Genomic DNA, 13,754 nt, shown 5'->3' on the forward strand with positions numbered 1-13,754 from the left:
CGAAGTATAGGCTTGGAGTCAGCCCAAACATCTGGTGCAGAAACCTGTTCTGAGGAACTCATAAATAAAATAGAAACTTGTGTAGCCTGTAATACTGTGCCAGGAGCCAAAGCAAGCTGGCCCCAGGGGTTGTCAGTAGGGGCCCAGGAACCCAGGAGACTGTCACAGGCAGGAGAAACACAAAGAAGTCAAAGACACCGGCCTCAGCCTCCCAAAGTGCTGGGAGTACAGGTATGGGCCACCGGGCCAGGAAAAGACCCTTTGTATGCAGAAGGCAGCCCTCCCTCCTCCACGGGATTCAAGATGCCTTTCCTTCCCTTCCCACACAACCGCACTACTTCGTAGGATTGGAAGAGCTCATTGAGTTTATTTAGGGAATGCAAAAGGGACCGGAAGTGTCGCTGGCATGTATACACACACACGCACACACACACACGCACACACACACATGCACACATCCTGAGCAACACTGCTCCAGAGGTTGGCATCATATCTGCTTGAGGTCTTCAGATTTCAGAGTCAGGTGTGACTCTTTGGGACTTGAGGAGATCCAGGCTATGCAGAAGAAACAGTGATGGGGAGGGGTCCAGCAGCCCCTCCCCCTGGCCACCAGGCCCTAAGAGCCCTGTTCCCTCTTCCTCCCTGACAACCAGCACCACTGCCATCCCTGCCTATCTCCCTCCCTCCCCGCTTTCCCTAGGGGCAGTCCCAGCTCACCTGGCCACCTGAGGATCACCTGGCACCCCAGGTGCCCACGTGGCCTCCTCCTCCCCATGCTGGGTCTGGCCCATCAGGATTATCCATGTTCTCATAAGAGTCTGCATCTGGACAGAACCAGGGAAGAGGAGAACATGAGTGGCACTGGAAGTAGGCTGGAAGGTGAAGTCAGCCCAGGGGACAGGAGGGGACAGCAGCAGAAGCACCCACCTTCCTCATGATTGGGTCCAGGCTGGCCCCGAATGGAGCGGAGCTGGGGGGCTGAATACAGGATCCCTCTCATATCTTCATAGGACTGGGACCCTGCTTGGGCAGAGATGGATAATTGGAGGCTTGGGTGTGGAAAGTATAGCCTACGGTAAGGAGGGAGACTGGGGGACAGAGGAAGGTGAGGGGCATCACCTGTGCTGTGCTGGGAAGGGGCGATTTGGCCAGCATTGGGTTTGGGGCCCTGGTTAGCTGTAGGTTCAGCATTAGGTATGGGTTAGATTATGGCTAGAGAAGAGGTCAAGAACAGAACTGGCAGGGTTCAGTGGCTCACGCCTGTAATCCCAGCATTTTGGGAGGCCAAGGCAGGCAGATCACCCGAGGTCAGGAGTTTGAGACCAGTCTGGCCAACATGGCGAAAACCTATCTCTACTGAAAATACAAAAATTAGCCAGGGGTGGTGGCGAACGTCTGTAATCCCAGCTACTCACGAGGCTGAGGCCTAAGAATCGCTTGAAACTGGGAGGCAGAGATGGCAGTGAGCCACTGTACTCCAGCCTGGGTGACAGAGTGAGACTCAGTCTCAAAAAAAAACTGGAGGGAGTCAGAGTCATGAAGAAGCCGCAGAGTGAGCTGGGGTCCAAGTTTCAGTCTGCACTGGGGCTGAGGTGAGGCAGAGGTCAAGTCCAGGCTGGTACCGGATTGAGATCCGCGTTGACATTCACAGTTAGGGAGGGGGTAAGTATTGGGGGTCAGGATGGGGAATGGGGATCAGTGTTGAGGATAGAGTTAGGAGTGAAATCTAAGGTCGGGATTGGGTTTGGGTTTGGGGTCAGAGTCAGGTCAAAGTCGGGTCTGGGGTCAGAGCTGAGTCCCGGTCATCCAAGCTGGGCAAGGCAGTCTGGTCACAAGCAGCTCTCACCCAGGGAGGTTGCTTCTCGGCTGGGGTCCCAGGCAGACCCATGGGGGCTCAGGAAGTCTGGAAAGGGAAGAGGGAGGTTGCTATTCCTCCTGGCCTCCAAGCATCCTCCACCTCCCCCCTGGACTGTTACCATCCTCACACACACCCATTGTCCTGGAGACTGGCTGGGTCAGCTCTTCATCCTCGTTCTCATAAGACTCAGCTGCGGCAGAAGAGAGAGAACTCCAGGGACCCCTTCTAGGGGTATCACAGCGCTGCAATTACACCTAAGTCTCTGAGGTCCCACAAAGGCCCCAAGTTACCATTGGAGAAGGAGTCTTCATCCTCAGGACCCAGGGGCTCCTCCTCGGGGTTTTCGTAGCCGCTGCCATCTGGTGGAGAAGGAGGGGTGTCCATGGGTGTCCACAGTTCACCACAGAGAAGTGGAGGGCCACGGGGGCGAGCAGCCTTACCCTGGGAGAGCTGGTCCTGCCCAAGGTTGGAGTCGTTCTCATAGAACTCGGAGCCCTCCTCACTGTCCGGCTCCTCATAGCCCTCCCCTTCCTCTTCTTCTGGGCCTGGGGATTTGGGGATGGGGATAGGGAACCGAGTCGCACCCCATCTCCTCCATGCCCCAGGCCACTATTTCGGCCACAGACCGCTCCAACCCCCTCCATGTGGGGAACGACCCCCTCCCTCCCCCAGTCATTCACCCGCTCCCGGGGGGCTCCGGGACCCCACGGCTCCATCCGCCTCGACGTCGCTGCGCGGGTTTCCATAAGACGGGGCGGTGCCCCCGAGGCCTGCGGCCCAACGCTGGGCGCGTCCTGGCGAGAGGGGCGTTGTAAGGAGGGATCAGAAGAGATGGGAGCGGTCAAGGCTAAGGATCCGCTTGGCAGGGCACGAGGAGAGGATGCTTTGGGATCTGCGAATGGACTCTTGAGTCTAGGAACCTGGTCATGAACCATGGGGCGGGATCTAAATCTAGGGCCTCCAATTCTGGGGCAAGGTTCTGTTTTTGAACACGACTTCAGGCTCTGGGTCCTGGGTGCGGGGCTCTGCGCCCTGGAGGCGGGGCCTGCTTCTAGGGGCGGGGCTCATATCTGGGCGGGACTCCCCATCCCGGGGGCGGAGTTCCGAGGTCCAGAAGGCTTGGCGCACAGCGGATTGGAGGGATGGGGAGAGTAGGGGTGGCGTCCTGGCTCTGGGGCAGAACTATATAGGCTGGAGGGGCGGTGCCTCTTACCGAGGCCTGAGGTGGGTGTGGGAAGGGATAGCACATTCCCGTACTGGTTCTGGGGCCCGCTTCCTGGGGGAGGCGTCACTTTGAAGAACCTGGAGGGAGAAGGGAAGGTGCACGGTGAGGGCTGACTTGGAAAGGAATGGCGGACCCACTCAAAATTCTATCCAGGCCTTCAGAGGTTAAACGTGATCACTTGTGATTAGCTCCTCTGTGCTGGGACAGCCAAAAGAGAAGTCTGGGATGATCATTTCCAAGGAGGTCTTCACAGAGGAGGTAGCTTTGGAGCTGGGCTTTGAGGTTGGGCAGTATTTGAAACAGTAGAGACGGAGCAAAGACCCCCTGGGCAGAGGAAATATTAAGTGTAAGGCATAGAGCGAAGGTGGAGGGTACTGGGGAGGGAACCGGTTGCATTACCTCCTGGCGGGGTCAGTCATTCGCTTTCTTTTTCTCCTTAGGACCAGGGCTGGTGGGAGTTAAAGGGAGTGATCAGAGGAGGGGCTGCTTAGTAGAGTAAGGATTTGGGGGCAGGGTGCTGGGGAGCTCAGTTGGTTCAACAGAGGAGATGGGAGTTCAAATTGTAAGGGGGCCGGCCGGGCGTGGTGGCTCCTGCCTGTAATCCCAGCACTTTGGGAGGACAAGTCGGGTGAATCACCTGAGGTCAAGAGTTCGAGACCAGCCTAGCCAGCATGGTGAAACCTCGTCTCTACTAAGACAGGTGCCTGTAAGCCTAGCTACTAGGGAGGGTGAGGCAGAAGAATCGTTTGAACCCGGGAGGCGGAGGTTGCAGTGAGCCGAGATCGCACCATTGCACTCCAACCTGGGCAACAGAGCAAACTCTCTGTCTCAAAAAAAAAAAAAAAAAAAAAAAAAAAAAAATTCAAGGGAGCCCCGAGTGGTGGCTCACACCTGTAATCCCAGCACTTTAGGAGGCTGAGGCCGGTGGGCTGCCTGAGCTCAGGAGTTCAAGACCAGTGTGGACAACATGGCAGAACCGTCTCTACTAAAAATACAAAAGATTAGCTGCGTGTGATGGCACATGCTTATAGTCCCAGCTACTCAGGAGCCTGAGGCAGGAGAATCACTTGAGCCAGGAGACAGAGGTTGCAGTGAACTGAGATCGCACCACTGCACTCCAGCTGGGGTGACAGAATGAGACCCTGTCTCACCAAAAACAAACAAACAAAAAATTGTAAGGGGCTTGGGAAGTTTGAGGGAGGCTAGAGGGAGATTGCGAGGAACAGGATTCTAGGGTCTTGCTGGGAGGGATGGGAGGAAAGAAAGATGGTTGTCAGACTGACCAGAGTGGGCTTATCCTGGGGAAGACGGAGTAGGGTTTGGACAAATCCACTGGGGACATGACTCACCTCTTTGAAGATGAAGAATGCCCACCAGGGAACCCAGGCAGAAGATCATATAAGTCAAAGTCACAGCTGGGACCTTCCAGCCACCAGTCCTCACCAGCCAGTGCCACAGTGCTAGGGGGAAGGGGCTATGAGATGAGGACCCCAGGCTGGCATCTTACATCCCAATCCCGAGACCTCAAAGGACCGCAAGTCTGGGGCTCAGAGGCAAGACACAGACTCAGCCGGGTGCAGTGGCTCACGCCTGTAATCCCAACACTTTGGGAGGCCAAGATGGGTGGATCACCTGAGGTCAGGAGTTCAAGACCAGGCTGGCCAAAATGGTGAAACCCCGTCTCCACTAAAAATACAAAAAAAATTAACCAGGTATGGGGTGGTCGCCTGTAATCCCAGCTACTTGGGAACCTGAGGCAGGAGAATCGCTTGAACCCTGGAGGCGGAGGTTTCAGTGAGCCAAGATCATTGCACTCCAGCCTGAGCAACAAGAGCGAAACTCCGTTGAGAGAGAGAGAGAGAGAGAGAGAGACAGAGACAGAGACAGAGACAGACTCAAAGTCCCAAGCTGTGAAAAAGGCTCTCCTCTCTCTAAGGAGCCTATGTCCCAGGAGGTCAGGGATTGTCACAGAGCCTGGCACAGGACTTGGGGCAGTGTCTTTTGAGCAAATCTTGGACAATCCACGCCTGTATTCAGAGGCAATGTGTGGATTGAGGGGAGCATAATGATCAGTTTCCTGCTGCAGTTAAGGATAGTCATGGTCAAAGTGAAGGGCAGAGTTGAGTTGGCAAGGTTACAGCTGGGACCCAGCACATTGCTTGGATCAAGTTTGCAGTGAAAGTTGGGGTTGGGTTTGAGAATTGTGGCCAGGATAGCATGGTAGGATTGTGTGAAGGAGACAGAACTGGCAGAACACTATGACCAATGTGCTGGACAGGGTGAGGAAAAGGAAGGATGCCCGAGTTCTCAGCCTGGGCAAGGGAGCAGGTGCTGGTGCCCTCTGCTTCCACGGGGCCGCCAAGAAGACTATACTTGGGGAAGACATTGAGTTTGATTTTGTATCTGTTGAGCCTGAGGTGTCCATGGGACATCAAATGGCACAGGAGATGGCTGAGTATGGAGCCTGGAATAGAGTCACCAAGGCATGGTGACCCAAGAAGCCACTAGGAGTCAAGGTCAAATGGGAAAGCATGCGGAGAGGGATGAGAAGAGGGCCCATGGCTCCAAGAGGGAGGAGCTGGGGAGGAAGGAAGACTCCACCCAAGCTGGTGGGCAGAAGCAAGCAGTGGCAGGTGAAAACCCAGAAAAGTAGTGTCTTGGAAGCAAGGGAAGAAAGGTTTGAAGTCTAGGCCGGGTGCAGTGGCTCACACCTGTAATCCCAGTACTTTGGGAGGCCAAGGCAGGCAGATCACCTGAGGTCAGGAGTTCTAGACCAGCCTGGTCCAGCATGGCAAAACCCCATCTCTACTAAAAATACAAAAATTAGGTCTGGCCATGCACAATGGCTCATGCCTGTACTACCAGCACTTTGGGAGGCCGAGGCAGGTGGATCACAAGGTCAGGAGTTCATGACCAGCCTGGCCAACATAGTGAAACCCCATCTCTACTAAAAATACAAAAAATTAGCCGGGTGTGGTGGTGGGCACCTATAATCCCAGCTACTCAGGAAGCTGAGGCAGGAGAATCTCTTGAACCTGGAAGGTAGAGGTTGCAGTGAGCCGAGACGAGATGGCACCACTGCACTCCAGCCTGGGAGACAGAGAGAGACTCCATCAAAAAAAAAAAAAAAAAGACTTGGCGTCAGTGTGCTGTGTGGAAGTTGGAGTTTGGGGTGAGGCTGGGAGTAGCCCTGAGGCTGGGGGAATCTAAGATTGACTGGCTTCCACTTCTTCCCGGACCCCCACACAGAGAAACTCTACCTGACCGGGCAGTGATCTCCAGGTGCCATGAGATGGTCAGGTTGCCACGGTGACAATAATACTTTCCAGCATCTTGAGCTGTGGCCTGGGGCAACAACAGACCTTTCTCCATGACCCACATGTCTCTGGCTGGGTGATTGTCCTTCAGCTCTAGGCTCAGCAATGAGAAGTTAGTCTCCTTGGGGCGCACATGGGTCCAGGAGAGGGGGCCCCTGGACACAGAGTCAGGAGGTACCCCACAGGACAGCCAGAGTGTGGAGCCAGGGGCCATGGTGAGGTCTGGGGCAGGGAGAGATAAGACGAGGAAAGCCTGATCCTCCGGATCTCACCTCTTCAGTTTCCACTCCCCTCCCTGTCTCCGGACCCCCACCTTCCTGGCCGGGGTGAGGCCATCTCCTTACCCTGGCTGAGGGTCTGGTTCAGGCTGTCCCTCAGTGGGCCACACGGAGGCTCTCCCTCCCAGATCTTAGGGCGGTCTTTGGCCCATATATACAGCTGGGAGCTCATGAGGTTCCCGGAAGGGGAGCTGGGGCCCTCTGAGGACCTGTTCTCCAGGCCGCAGCCCCGGCCACCGAGGTCCGAAGCATTCCACCGGAACAGCTCCCCTAGGAAGAGACCCAGAACCAAATGCAGAGACACCCAGGAGAGGGAGAGAGACAGAGACTCAAAGGCAGAGATAAACAGAGACACAGACCCAGAGAGAGAGAGAGACAGAGAGAGAAGACAGTGAGACGTGGAGGGACAGGAAGCAGCTCAGGCTGAGGCCACAGAGCCGCAGGCGTCGCCCACCTAGCTGAGTTTCGCCCTCAGCCCCTCCAGTCCCTCTCTCCAGCTCCTCTGGGGCCGTCGCGCCTCTTCCGTCCACGGTGGCCCCCCTCTTCTCCTCCTGCCCCCGTCCCAGCCCTGCCAGCCCGGCCCTCACCACTGCCCTCCACACTGACTGTCCAGCCAGGCTGCCAGGGCTTCTCAGAGGGGGGCCCTGGCTGGCACAGGTAGAAGCCCCCCATCTGGTGAGAGACATTGAAGATGAAAAGCCAGATGCCCCAGGGCCCCACGTGGATTCCCAGGCCTGGCAGCCCCAGGGTGAGTTTTAAGAAGGGTTCGAGCGACGAGGACTCCCGCCACCAGACCAGTTGCTGAGCAGGGTCATGTGAGGTCTCCTCAAGACACAACAGCACAGCGTCATCTCCCTCTGTGGAGACAGAGACAGGGAGAGAGGTGTGGGGATGGGTGGGGGGACCTCTGAGTCCCCATCACTCCTCACACTGGGTTACAGAGAAGAGGACTCCAAAAGCTGGGAGTGGAGGAGCCAGCAGAGTCCTTCCAACCCCTCCCTGAAATTTACAAGTAAGAAAATGGAGGCTCAGAGAGGGCAAGTTACTCAGCTGAGGACACTCAGCCACAACCCAAGTTTCCAGACACAATCCCTTCCCTTTCTGCCCTTTGGACATACCTTCCACCTTCACCAGTCGAGGTTCCTGGGGCCTGACTCCCATGGGGGTGAGGAAGAGGAGGAAGAAGAGGAGGCAAGGAGGTGGCATGCTGGTCAGACTCCCCGGGGCACCCAGCTTCGCGCAGGGGATGCTGGGGCAGGCAGGGGCCTGGAGGGCACTGAACCATGAGTGTCTGCGAGGGCGGCAGGCAGTCCCCCTGGAGAGGAAGAGGGTGGTCACGCCTCAGGCCCCCTTCCCCAGGAACCCCTCCAGACCCACACAACCTGCCTCCTCCCTGCCATGCTGTTTTATTTTCATCCCAGCTCTCCGCACCATGGGAAATGATCTTGTGTGTTTACTTGTTCACTTTCTGTTTTCTGCACAAGAATGTGAGCCCCTTGGAGCAGAGACAGTGTTGTTTACCACTAATTCCAAGTGCCCTAGAACAGTGCTGGGCACATAGTAGGCACCTGATAAATATTTGCTGCATGAGCAGATTCAGCCTTTGGGGCTCCCTCCTCCCTCTCCCTCCTCTTCTGAATCCCAGGCTCTGAATCCATGTCTCTTCACTCACACACACCCCATTCATTCATTCAGCAAACATTTCATGGGTTCTCCTTTTACCTCCACCCATCCACCCCCTAACACACTTTGGGTTCTGGCTGACGTGAGTTTGAATCTTGTGCCTCCACCATTTGGCTAAACTTCTTCATCATTCAAAGGCTCAGTTTATTTCTCTATCAACTGGGAATAATAATAGTTCTAAACAGACTGCGCGTGGTGGCTCATGCCCGTAATCCCAGCACTTTGGGAGGCCGAGGCAAGCAAGGAGGTCAGCAATTTCAGAGCAGCCTGGCCAATATGGTGAAACCCTGTGTCTACCAAATATACAAAATTAGCCGGACATGGTGGCATGCGCCTATAATCTACAGGATTACAAGCTACTTGGGAGGCTGAGGCAGGAGAATCGCTTGAACCTGGGAGGCAGAGGTTACAGTGAGCTGAGATCACACCACTGCACTCCAGCCTGGGCGTGAGAGGGAGACTCTGCTTCAAAAAAAAAAAAGGAAAAAAGAAAAGAAAACAGTTCTGTGAAGATTAAATAGGACAATGTGTTTGGCACTATTACCCCAGTGTCCGGCACATAGTAAGCCCTTAGTTAATGCGATATAGCATCAAGTAATGGCTAAGAGCTCAAGTCATACTGCCTCAGTTCAAAAACAGGCAAAAGCCAGGCACAATGGTGCACGCCTATGGTCCCAGATCCTTGGGGGGTTGAGGTAGAAGGATCGCTTGACCCCAGGAGTTCCAGGCTGCAGTGTGCCATGATTATGGCTGGGAATAGCCACTGTGCTCCAGCCTGGGCAACACAACAAGACCTTGTCTCTAAGAAAAATTGTTTTGAAAGAACCCAGGAGTTCTAAAGTTCTAACTTCTAAATCTGTTCTTACTCTGCCCCATGCCTCCTCTCTCTCTCTCTCTCTCCCCCTCCTCTCTCTCTCTCTCTCTCTCTCTCTCCTCTCTCTCTGCCTCTGTGTCTTTCTCACTGCTGCAGGCACTCAGAAAAAGAGTTCAGGGACCCAAGAAACCCACTTTCTCACTTTCTCAGTGGCTGATTCCCAGGCCTGTCTCACTACAGACTGTGACTTCCTGTTTGCCATGGGCAAGCCCCAGGGGACCCTCCCTACAGGTGGCAGGGCCCCCACTTCCCTTTGGCCAGTTGAGGGGGCTGGGAGGTGGAAGAGTGAGGCACTGGGGAAGGAAGAGGGCAAGTAACAGGACTCAATCTGCCTTTCATTCAACAAAACCTCTCTAATCCCCTCATTAGCTTCCCAGCTGCCCAGACTAGCCCTCACTAGAGCATGTCATTACCCTGTTTAAAACATGTCAGTTACAGCCAGGCACAGAGGCTCATGCCTGTAATCCCAACACTTTAGGAGGCTGAGGTGAGAGGATCCCTTGAGGACAGGAATTTGAGACCAGCCTGGGCAATAAAGCGAGACCCCCATCTCTACAGAAATGTAAAAAAAAACAAAAAATGTCAGTTGCTTTTCATCTACCTAAAATAAAAACTCCAACCGAAGGCCTAGTAGGCCGAGTGTTGCTGACCTACCTAATTTTCCACCTCGTGCCTCTACCACTCTCCTTGCCAAGTGCTTCCCTGCCCCAGGGCCCTTGTACTTGCGGCCCTTCTTCCTGGATCTCTGCTGGGGGCTCTTTGGCTCTTTACCGGACTGGTTCTTTTCATCACTCAGGTCTCAGTTCAAAGGGTACTTCTTCAAAGAGGCCTTCCCTGTGGCCCCTGGTGCTTTAAAAAAAAATAAGTATTATTATTTTCAAAAATATATCTCAGGCCGGGTGAGATGACTCACGCCTGTAATCCCAGCATTTTGGGGGGCCAAGGCAGGCAGATTGCCTGAGCTCAGGAGTTGGAGAGCGGCCTGGGTAACATGGTAAAACCCCATCTCTGCCAAAAATACAAAAAATTAGCCGGGTGTGCTGGCACATGACTGTGGTTCCGGCTACTCGGGAGGCCGAGGCAGGAGGATCAGGGGTACAAAGGCTGAACCGAGATGGCACTCCAGCCTGGGCAACAGAGCAAGACCCTGTCTCTCTCTCTCTCTCATATATATGGGATATGTATATATATATATATGAATATCATATTCACCAGTCGAGGTTATAATATATAAAATATATATATTCATATATATATCCCTCCACCTCCTGAATAGCTGGGATTACAGGCACCTACTACCATGCCTGGCTAATTTTTGTATTTTTAGTAGAGATGGGGTTTCACCATTTTGGCCAGCCTGGTCTCGAACTCCTGACTTGAGGTGATCTGCTCGCCTCAGCCTCCCAAAGTGCTGGGATTACAGGTGTGAGCCACCGCGTCTGGCTGAAAGTTTCCTTTTCTCTACCCCCACATGCACTCTGTCATCAAGGCTGGTCCATTTTATATCCTAAATACTGATAGAATCAATTTTCCCCTCTCTTGGAATTCTTCCTTCACAATCAGAAGCAATTCAACAGCCTCTCTCCTGGCCTACCCGTCCCCAATGTCTTTTGGTTCCCATGTATACTCCAAATGTCGACAGAACTTCTTTGATATTAGTTTTGTGCTTCTCCTGCTCAATGGCCTTCAGTGGCTCCCAGGGCCCGCAGGATAAACTCAAGCCTGAGAGCTGTCAGGAAGTCCCTCCCAAACTGACTGGAGGCTAATTTCTAGTTATGGTTTCAGACTCTCCCTCAGAAACCCTGCTGCACGAACAGGGAGTCTGGATTTAATTTTTTTTTTTTTTTTTTTTTTTTTTTTTTGAGACAGGATCTTGCTCTGTGTCACTAAGGCTGAAGTGCAGTGGCACAATCACACTCACTGCAGCCTTGGCCTCCAGGGCTCAAGTGATCCTCCCACCTCAGCCTCCTGAGTAGCTGGGACTATAGATGCACATCACCATGCCCAGCTAATTTTTTAAGTTTTTGTAGAGATGAGGTCTCAGTATGTTGTCCAGGCTGGTCTCGAACTCCTGGGCTCAAGTGATCCTCCCGCCATTGACCTCCCAAAGTGCTAGCATTCCAGGCGTAAGCCACCAACTTAGCCAGAGGTGGCTATTTTAGTTAGGGTGATCAGGGAAGGCCTCACTGAGGAGGTGACGTTTGAGCCGAGACCTTGGGTGGTGAAAAGCTTGGTAGAAAACACTTGGTTTTACACTTGATGAAAAAGTCAGTGCATGTTTAGTGTTGTTAGAAATTGCAGGTGGCTATACCATTTCACATTCCCATCAACAATATATGAGAAACCCAAGTTTCTCTACATACTCACCAGCATTTAGTGTTAGCACTTTTTTTTTTTTTTTTTTTTTTTTGAGACGGAGTCTTGCTCTTGTTGCCCAGGCTGGAGTGATTTCAACTCACTGCAACTTCCACCTCTGGGTTCAAGCGATTCTCCTGCCTCAGCCTCCTGAGTAGCTGGGATTACAAGCATGTGCTACCATGCCAGGCTAATTTTGCATTTTTAGTAGAGACAGGGTTTCTCCATGTTGGTCAGTTTGGTCTCGAACTCCCGACCTCAGGTGATCCACCTGCCTCTGTCTCCCAAAGTGATGGGATTACAGGTGTGAGCCTCCGTACCCAGCCTAGCACTCTTATTTTACCCATTCCAAGAAGTGCTTAGTGATGAAATGGATTGTGGCTTTAATTTGTATTTCCCTAATCAATAGCTAATCATGCTTAACACCTTTTCATGCACATATTGCCAACTGTGACAGCAGTGAAATGTCTATTCATGTCCTTTGTCCATTTTCTTTAAGTTTTGGGGTACATGTGCAAGATGTGCAGGTTTGTTACATAGGTAAATGTGTGCCATGCTGATTTGCTGCACCTACCAACCCATCACCTAGGTATTAAGCCCAGCATGCATTAGCTACTCTTCCTAATGCTCTCCCTCCCCACTCCCAACCCTCACCCCCACAGGACCAATGTGTTGTTCCTCTCCCTGTCTCCGTGTGTTCTCATTGTTCAGCTCCCACTTAAAGTGAGAACATGCGATTCAGTTTTTAGTTTTCTGTTCCTGCATTAGTTTGCTAAGGATAATAGCTTCTAGCTCCATCCATGTCCCTGCAAAGGACATGATTTCATTCCTTTTGATGGCTGTATAGTATTCCATGGTGTATATGTACCACATTTGCTTTATCCACTCTATCACTGATGGGCATTTGGGTTGAGTCCATGTCTTTGCTATTTTAAATAGTGCTGCAATGAACATACCTGTGTATGTATCTTTGTAATAGAATGATTTGTATTCCTTTGGATATATACCCAGTAATGGGATTTCTGGGCCAAATGGTATTTCTGGTTCCAGGTCTTTGAGGAATCGCCACACTGTCTTCCACAATGGTTGACTTAATTTACATTCCATTCCCACCAACAGTGTAAAAGCGTTCTACCTTTGTCCATTTTCAAACTGCATTATCTGTTTTACAAAAATCACTCCAGCTGCTTTACGGAGAATTAATTAATTAATTAAAGGGCCGAGAGTCAGCACTGGAAGTTCCGGAGAGAAGTGATGGGAGCTGGGACGGAGTGTTAGCGCTGGGGATGGAGAAAAAGGGGCACATTCTGGAATAGTGGGCACACGAAGTAGAGTTTAGGGGACTTGCAGGAGGACACAAAAAACCAAGGGCTTCCAGGTTCCTGGCGTGTCCTCTACAGAGGGAGAAAAAGGTTTGGAGGAAGGGGAACCAAAGCTCTGGACATAAATCTGAATTGCCTGTCACCGTCCGGGTGGAGGTCACAGATAAAGAGCCTGATCTAGACAGAGGCAGAGAGGAGAGGAGGGATTTGAGGGCGCTGGGAGGGGGAGAGGGGGGACCAGCAGGAAGCGGTGACTGGCTGAATAACAAAATGGGGGTGGGGACGTGCAACTTTCAGACTTCAACTAACTACGCGGGGACTCGGAGGCGCCCAGAAAAATGAAGCGGACCCGGCCCTGCCCGGAGGGACGCTCCACGAGGGCGGAGGTGCAGGGAGGGCCCCGCCACAATTCGCTGTAACGCAAGCCAGGTTCGGGAGGAAGGGCAGCCAGAGCCGATTAAAGGCTCCGGGCAGGGGCAGCGAGGGAGCTAGGGGGGGTGTTCCGGCCTGCTCGGCCAGCGTCCCGGAGGAGGCATAATCGGAGCAGGGCTTCCAAGGTCACGGAGAGACGCCTAAAAAGACCTCTTAGGAAGGATCTTCTTCCGGGCTTGAAGGACAGACGTCCTCCCGAACCGCGCGGTCCAGCCACGAAGGGCTGGGGCGGGGCCGGAGCCGGGGGCCGACTCGGGAATCTTCGGCCGAGGCTCGGAATCTCCTTCAAGCTCCGTCCGGGGCCTCGAGCCCGGGGCCGATCCGGAAACAGCCGAGCGGATCCGGAAACAGCCGAGAGGACCCGGAAGCGGTGCGCTCCGTCACCAGGGAGTGCGGGAATCCGCCGTTTG

At 53.3% G+C, this 13,754-nt stretch overlaps 1 protein-coding gene across 3 annotated transcripts; it reads right to left on the reverse strand.

Moving 5' to 3' along the window:
* Positions 1-342: 342 nt before the first annotated feature.
* Positions 343-13,523, reverse strand: CD19 (CD19 molecule). 3 transcript variants are annotated; one of them, XM_064362605.1, is made up of 18 exons: positions 12,547-13,521; positions 9,890-10,084; positions 9,649-9,787; positions 7,797-7,993; positions 7,266-7,535; positions 6,745-6,948; positions 6,344-6,622; positions 4,433-4,543; positions 3,483-3,531; positions 3,072-3,160; positions 2,539-2,652; positions 2,299-2,403; positions 2,149-2,217; positions 1,992-2,048; positions 1,847-1,903; positions 928-1,020; positions 718-824; positions 343-555 (listed from the first exon to the last, which is right to left on the reverse strand). In XM_064362605.1, the coding sequence occupies exons 4-17, from the start codon at positions 7,882-7,884 to the stop codon at positions 733-735; spliced, it is 1,677 nt and encodes a 558-aa protein (XP_064218675.1). In that variant the 5' UTR covers positions 7,885-7,993; positions 9,649-9,787; positions 9,890-10,084; positions 12,547-13,521; the 3' UTR covers positions 343-555; positions 718-732. The 3 variants fall into 3 exon arrangements, with proteins under 3 accessions (XP_064218675.1, XP_012320028.1, XP_012320030.1); XM_012464605.2 differs by lacking the exons at positions 9,649-9,787; positions 9,890-10,084 and having other exon boundaries at positions 928-1,023; positions 12,547-13,523; XM_012464607.2 differs by lacking the exons at positions 7,797-7,993; positions 9,649-9,787; positions 9,890-10,084; positions 12,547-13,521 and having other exon boundaries at positions 928-1,023; positions 7,133-7,455.
* Positions 13,524-13,754: the final 231 nt, after the last annotated feature.

Source organism: Aotus nancymaae, unplaced genomic scaffold (genome assembly GCF_030222135.1).
Source record: "Aotus nancymaae isolate 86718 unplaced genomic scaffold, 86718_ANA_hifiasm-v0.15.2.pri h1tg000049l, whole genome shotgun sequence".
NCBI classification, from domain to species: domain Eukaryota; kingdom Metazoa; phylum Chordata; class Mammalia; order Primates; family Aotidae; genus Aotus; species Aotus nancymaae.

What these genes read in the sequence shown, in the direction of transcription:
- CD19 (XM_012464605.2), bottom strand. Translation starts at nt 7,884, where the DNA reads ATGCCACCTCCTTGCCTCCTCTTCTTCCTCCTCTTCCTCACCCCCATG. An exon ending in GCAGGACCAGCTCTCCCAGG is followed by an intron (nt 2,218 to 2,298) that starts GTAAGGCTGCTC and finishes CTTCTCCACCAG; the next exon opens with ATGGCAGCGGCTACGAAAAC. An exon ending in CCGAGAAGCAACCTCCCTGG is followed by an intron (nt 1,024 to 1,846) that starts GTGAGAGCTGCT and finishes TCTCTGCCCAAG; the next exon opens with CAGGGTCCCAGTCCTATGAA.